General features: G+C 34.3%; 1 protein-coding gene across 1 annotated transcript in view; it reads left to right on the plus strand.

The window, feature by feature from the left end:
- LOC117124253 overlaps nt 1-7,858 on the plus strand; it is an 18,672-nt gene that overhangs the window by 4,562 nt on the left and 6,252 nt on the right. Inside the window, exons 5-10 of the mRNA XM_033270409.1 lie at nt 2,932-3,162; nt 3,738-3,795; nt 4,519-4,776; nt 5,210-5,467; nt 6,516-6,776; nt 7,399-7,662. Coding sequence (XP_033126300.1) covers nt 2,932-3,162; nt 3,738-3,795; nt 4,519-4,776; nt 5,210-5,467; nt 6,516-6,776; nt 7,399-7,662 — 1,330 coding nt within the window. The remainder of the gene's footprint in view (nt 1-2,931; nt 3,163-3,737; nt 3,796-4,518; nt 4,777-5,209; nt 5,468-6,515; nt 6,777-7,398; nt 7,663-7,858) is intronic.

Genomic DNA, 7,858 nt, shown 5'->3' on the forward strand with positions numbered 1-7,858 from the left:
TGGGATAAACCCATAAAACAGCAAACGGCCATATAATGCAAAACAATTTAAAATTAAAATTACAACGGAACAGTAGAGAAAATCCAATCAGAGTGACAAAATAAACTAAGTATCCACTGTAAGGAATCCCAATATCTGCAGACGGATCCGTTTCGGCCTTCCAGGCCTCATCAGTGCAGTTGGGGTATAGACCCAAACGAAACGTTCGACCAGCCTAGGTAGGGCCCAAACTAGTCCCACGACCACTAATGATTACAGAGCCAAACTAAGGCAATATATATATACACAGCCCAGGTGTGAATGCAAATAGTGGAATACAAGCTACGTGGCTCGGTTCCAGTAGATACAGAGAATATTTTGCCACTCTTAACGCGTCCTCCGAAATTCTAACGAGACAGCACTAGTCCGTGAATTTGTGAACAAGATCGGAGATCTAAAGATGCAATCTCTACCGTGCATCAATGGCGGCCTGCTGGATCTCAAAAGAGATTCTTTAATGAAATATAAATAAATTTTAAAAGGCAAATGGTACAAGTATATATATATATATATATATATATATATTCTGGTTTTATTCATCAAAAACATAAAGCTGAATTGCATCAATTGAATATTAATAGGCCTACTACGATAACAAGAAGTGAAATCTAAGAAACAAGAGAACATTAGCAACAACAATTACAAACTTTTACAAACATTCAACTACAAATCAATACAAAGAGACAATCATTACTGAAAACATTAAAAATTTAAAAAAAAACATTGATAAAATTGAATATAAAAATCCTATATTATTATATTCACAATTATGAAATTAGTAGATTCATTTACAATATGTTACATTTAATTTACATGTACAGTACTTACAATATAATTTAAAAATGTATACAATTCCAATACTAAAAAAAATATTTGTTTCTGCCCTATCCTATTGGCAATGTAAACAGCCAGATGTCTCCTTTCCGTTAAGAAAGACACACAGAAAGAAAAAACAGGTCACATACAACTTAACGATAAAGATGGACGAGCTCAGTTAAAATAACAAGTACAGAAACACTAAGATGTTAGATTAAGGATTTTATACCGGGTATGGAATTGGGGAAATATGGTAGAATTGTTGTTTACAGTTGTACTTTCAGTATGTATTTTAATTGCGAAGGGTCTTGCATTTAGGGGAGACCAGTCTGAGCCGTTCAGATTCAGAGGCGTGGAAAGAGCAAATCTAAAGCGCGGTTTCCATACAATTGCTACACGCTATCGTCGACAGTTTTCGGTGATGCTGATTGGTCTGTCGAATCAGGGAGCCTTCCCGGTTGTGTCAGGGACTGCTACGCAGTACTGTTGAACTGAAAACACTATACAGCGACAGTGTAGCAATTTTAATGAAACCAGGCTTAAAACAGACTGATTATCGCAAAGGCTTTCTAGATGGAGCCCATTTCGACGGTGGTGCGAATGCATCGGCTTTAATGTGGATTAAGTCCAAACTTATTATATTACTGACATGGATTATCGAAATTAATGTCTTGTTTTATGACTTATTTACATGCACGAAGTATCCGGTAAACAGTTCAGGGTTGTAATATATTGATAAATTTGTTTTAGCTCAACCAGGAAAATGCATTCTGTTAAATATTGCAGTTTGAATTATATCCTGCTTATTTTTTATATTTAATAAATTTTAGTTTAGCCCTACTCCTAATTTTTTGAAAACAAATGACGAAAACGAAAAAGAAAATTGCATTCAAACTTATATTTGAGAATACTATTGTACACTGCGGTGGTGCGAATGCATCGGCTTTGATGTGGATGTAAGTCTTATAATTTAACAAACTGATTATATTACGGTCGTATGGATTATCTAAATTAATATGTCTTAATTTATGGCTTTCGTAAGCCATTATACACTATACTGTATTTGAACAATTGAATTTCTTTTTGTAACCAGTGGGTTGTATCTCAGTAAGACTTATCATTTACCCTGCCCATAGCGATTGTTACAATCGCCTGAGGGTATGGTATGTATTCATTGCTCGGTTTGCGACAGAGTATACAAATATCTTACATAACGCTATTCGATACATTTCAATACTAAACTGCATTTTGTGTATTAAAAATTCTTAATTTAAATTTTTTTAAATACAAGAACAAAACTGTTAATTGACTATAGGCCTATGCGTAGGCCTAGGGTCTATCATTAGAGTCTACAGAAAACAAAGCTTGTCAATGTTCAAATTAAGCCCGTGTAAACATATTCGCGCTTTGTATGCTGAGCAATTGACTTTCGCACACTGTCCTTCTTTTCATGATCAATTCATAATTAATATTCTATTTTGTTTAACATAAATTGGTTAGATAACACTGAACTTACGATTACAATTTCTGTTTACGATTAGAATTTATTGAAGCCATTTACAGTACTAGGATGTCTCAGTTGTCTCAATGAAAATATAATTCTTGTTCGCAAACAACATTTCAAGTTGCTGAAAATAATCATTATGTTTAGAATTATCGATCTTATATAAGACATATATAGGTTCTATCCTCTGTAAGTTTTACCTTAAACAAATATTAGAGTGTAGGCATAGTCTGTTGCAGCTAGCCTGTTCTTTACATTGCTACAAAACAATTATCACGAGGTAATTTTTCCCGAGGGAATGTAAGTTAATATCTTTCAACACCAATAATATTATTTAGCCTTCCATAACCAACTTCGGCGACCATTACCACACAGTGATTCGACTAGAGAACATTATAGACTCACAAAAATTGAAACTATTTTTTTTATCGAATTTGTTATTGACCCTCGAGTTGGTTTGTTTATAATGTCTTTTGGAGTCATACCGCTAATTTGGTTTGCGACAACGGTTGCCCTGCGACCAACTGATGCATCCTTTGGTTATCTTAGTTGGAACAACATGAAAATCGAAGAAAAACCGAGCATTGCTCGGTAATATCTTCCAAACTTTAATTGAAATACGATCACGCATCGAATGTCAGAGTTTCTGTGCTCAAACCAACGAATGCAAGTCCTACAACTACGCCAGTAGCCTGAAGGTTTGCCAACTCAACAATGTCACCAAGGAGGACACAAATGCTGCTAACTTTCAGGAAACTGGCGACTACATATATGCAACTTTGAAGCATGATAATGCGTGCACGGTAAACCATTTTGCTGTTATCTCCAATATACAATTTACATTTACTGTATTAAATGTAGTTAAATGTAGGCCTAATTAGTTTTGTCGTAGAATTTGTAACTATTAACAGTTTCGGAAACCACACGTACTAAATGTATTAGTAAATGCTATTGATTCGCTCTCTTGCACCGTTGAGAGTATAGTTATCTTCAAAATAGTTGACTCTCACAAACTATATAACATTTTTATTAACAGTTTTTCGGGTTCTCTGTGTAATCAATCAATAGTGTAATTTAACATCCTAATTTTTCTACAATGTAAATTTTATTGTATATAATGTATTTTATTTGTTATTTCTAATGTGTTAATTTGCATGTATTTTATTAACTTTATAATTCTGTATTTTTATATTGTTGGTTTTTTTGTTTTTTTTTTGTTTTTTTTTATACTGTAATTGTGTAATTTTTGAGCAATGACTTTCTCTCAATGTAATTTCCTTTTTGGACAATAAATTTGAATTTGAATTTGAATTTGAATTAAACTATATAAATAAAATAACGTCGATTTATTTTCTCTTTTAACTGAATTGTAATCTAGAGTAAAGACTGCTGTTTAGATCCCACAACAAACAAATCTAAGGACAAGTATTGTTACAGTAAGTATAGTCGTTGATAATAGTTTTGTTGTTTTTTTTTTGTTTTTTTTTGGTTTTTTTTGTGTCCGGTAGGCTCCATAGTACAGATCCCACAACAAACAAATCTAAGGACACGTATTGTTACACTATATTCTCAGGTGGACAGCGGGCGGCGAGAGGGCAGTTATTGAGAACCGAATTCTTTATCATTATATTTATTAACGCTTAACAATAAAAAAAAAAAGATCAACTTAATTTAAAATATATACATCCACCAGAAGAACAGTATTATTTAAGTATCCTTAAATCAGTGAGAAAGTTATTTTATCATTTTGATTTTTATTTGAGAGCTATAACAACTTACTTAATTATGCACGAAGTACCCGGTAAGCAATTCAGGTAGGCCTATTTATGGCATATTGTTACATTTGTTTTAGTAAACCTGGAAAGTGTATCCATCAAATATTGTAGCGTTATTGCAATGTGAATTTTATTCTTCGTATTTTTTAATATTTCTTAAATTTTAACTTAGCCCTACTCCTAAAATTTTGAAAACAAGAATGGCAAAAAAGAAACAAAAATACATTCAAACTTAGATTGAGAATGCCATTGTACACCAGCTACGGTGGGGCTGAGTTTGTCTTGGCTTTATATTTGTGCAAATCACACCCGGGCCAAGTCTGCTTGATATTATTTTCTATTGAGAATAATGGACACAACTAAAATGATCTTTATTTTATGCAGTTCAAATTGAACTGGAAAAGGAGGACGCATCAAGCTCTTCAGTGTCAGTAAGAGTTATTGTGACAGCAGGACGTGCCAACCAGATTAACACCACGTGTTCAGAGGGTGATCCATCTCCAACTCCTGATGTTGTGGATTTCTCTGAAAATGTGGTGGTTTCTTGTGATGGAGTCCGATCAAGCAGGAATGTGACAGTCAGTGTGTCCGTGGCGTATCTTGACACGATCTCGGTCACCAACTCAGTGACTATTAAATCAAGTAAGAAAGCTGTATTAACGATACATTTTTCAGATAAATAAAATAACCTTTAAAATATAATGATAATATTAAGAATAAAAGTAATAAAGATAATGTTAACGGTAAGGATAAAAATATCATTAATGGTAATATGAGGATGGTGAAATTATAATATTAATAATGATGATAATGATGATAATAATAATAAAAATAATAAATTTGATAATAATTACACTACCAAACAAAAATAATAATAATTAATATATTATTATTATTATTATTATTATTATTATTATTATTATTATATTTATTTAATTTATTTCATCAAAGTCCAACAGTGACAAAGTCACACTTTTAACTCTTTACCATTCATCATTATTAATAGCGTCAGTAGCTTTTCAATGTTTCAACATCATGTATCAAATGTAAATTTCGATAATTTATTGTAAATTAGAAACAAGTCCGCCAACATTAGAAGAACAATTTACAAACAAGACTGCTGCAGTCGCCCACTGGTTTCTCTCTCCAGACGAATTTGCAGATAATTTCATTGTTAATTGCTCAAAAGGATCATGGACTGTACTAGAAAAGAATAACTTTCAAGGAAGAGTCATGTGTCATGATCTTGAGCCAGGCTCAACCGTCAACATTTCTGTCACTCCTGTATATGATTCTGAGCCCGGAGAGCATGCTAGCCTCAACATACACTTAGGTAGGCACTCTAGGTAGGGAAAATACAGCCTACCATACAGCGTTTTGTCGAGAGTTAATATTGCTGCTTGTTGGGCTGAAGAAGATTCAATTCTGGAGTCTGATGGAATTGACAAAATAAGGGACACCGTACAGTAATCCTATCTATAACATGGTAACATGTTGGCACTTGCGCTGCAATATGGTCGTCGCGGGTCCAGCCGACATTTTTTCTAGCTTTGGAATAATGACAAAAAAAAAAGAACCAGAATTTTTTTAATAACTAATGGCAATGAAAGTTTATATATAGCCCGTATTATTTAGTAAAAGCCCTATTTAAAAGTACACAGTATTTTCTTAATGATTAGTGAGGATATAATAAGTTTTGTTGGCTAACAATGATAATGAATGACCATATATTGTTTTGACGATAAAGGTTTATTGTCCCCTGAAAATGACAAAAAATCATTAAAACATACAAAACATTCAATTTATTAAACATAGAAAATGTGTACCCTGCTTTAAAAAAATATAAGGAAACGCTTCCAGTGATTTGAAGTGTTTCTATCATTATTCGCTGTAAAATTATGGGTATAACATTTGTTAAATACAATTTCTATGTTACTTCAAAACGAGCAAGTGTTTTCTTATGGTTTTTGGGGTATCTTTAATGAGTGGCGTATTATACCGTGTATCATATCCAGCAGCATTACAATACATAACAAATGACTGCATCACCAGGCCCATATACACGGGGGGGGGTATGGTTCGGGAGAACCCCCTTTTCCAGCAAACCCCCCTCTTTTCTGGCGAAATCCCCTCTTTAAATTTCCCAAATAAGTCCTCTAACCCAACTAATGCACTGCAGACCCACCCAGACATTTTCAAACATATCTGCTTTTATAGCATTATTTAGACCCATAAAGCACAAAACTCCTCTTGCTTTAGGGGTTTCGCAGACCCCACCGGGGCTTCGACTGTGGACCTCACGCCCAGAAACCCCTCCCCCCACCCACTCGGAAGAACCTGGCTACGGGCCTGATTACGATGTTATTTTGTATCATTACTAGAGCCTGACGTTGTCGAGTTCACAAGTCAGACATCTTCATTGGTTTCGATATCTGTCGAATGGGAAATTAGATCTGGGTTTGCTTCAGAATTCGTCGTTAATTGTTCAAGTGGAGTTCCAGTTTCATCTGTCGTAGACGCAGCTGATGGCTCTGGTAGCATGGACTGCTCTGGTTTAACACCAGGGGTACAGGTAGAAGTAACGGTGGTTGCTGTCGTCAACTCAAAGCAGAGTTTACCTGCATCAGAGATTGTTTCAACAGGTACGGTAGGGGTTATGCTGAAAGCCAAATTTAAAAAAAAAATTAGATTCTTATCCCTGACCTCTTCTGCTGCCGTAACGGTGTCCAGCAATCACTGCAGTATCTCTTTTTTGCATTAGATTGCATTATTACTAATAGTCTCAAAGTTTATATTCATCTCTTTTGGTCTATGTGCCAAAAATGAACCTGCTCGTTTTGCTTTGTTTTTTCAAAATGTTTGGACTAGAAACTATTTTTACTTGACCTAACTTGTAAATGTAATCGGCCATCATACAAGTTATAATGCAGTCAATGTAGATATAAATTTAAAATATACGTTGCATCAACCAATTAAGGACTAGAGCGCTGAGGATGTTTATATTTCCAACAAGCATCTGGAATTGAAATAATGATAACGTCAACGCATTATGAAACTTACGTATAAGTTATCAGATACCATTACCAATAAATGCGATTTAATCGGGTCGAGTGGCAGTAGTTAAGATAGAGGTTCCGTTACCTATAATTCAAAACATCGGCACTGGTTTGAATGGAATACTCTATTTAGACTCTTGCTGTGGAAAAAGTATTTCGAATTAGGAGTATACCGTCCCGTAGTTTAATATTATATGGTGTATTACAGATGGCACTGTTAATATAACACTGGTCGAAGATGTTGCAACCAATACAACAACCATAGTCGCCAAGATGACGTCAAATGCGCCACCAACTAGTGTGTATAAAGTGCTTTGTTCAACTGGAGACCCGTTTCCTACACAGTTTAAGGATGCTGAAACGACGACCGTATATTGTATTGGTGTAAATGCTGGACAAAGTGCTAATTTGAGTGTTGAAGCATTTTATGGTAACTGGTCTGTAGGTTCTGTGTGGATATCTATTTCAACCGGTATGTTTAGATTTTAAATAATACTGCCAAAATATTCTATATGAGTACAATATTACAATGTTGTAATTTCAGCAAGGATTTATCACTGCAGTTAAAATCCTTGATTTTGCTTTCTCCTAGCAACAAGGTGGATATACACGTAGGCTAGTGTTAAAGTATAAGTACCACATTAACACCTATACAAGGTGTGTGTGTG

Source organism: Anneissia japonica, unplaced genomic scaffold, assembly GCF_011630105.1.
Source record: "Anneissia japonica isolate Jap-2015-1 unplaced genomic scaffold, ASM1163010v1 scaffold287716_len795978_cov209, whole genome shotgun sequence".
Taxonomy (NCBI): domain Eukaryota; kingdom Metazoa; phylum Echinodermata; class Crinoidea; order Comatulida; family Comatulidae; genus Anneissia; species Anneissia japonica.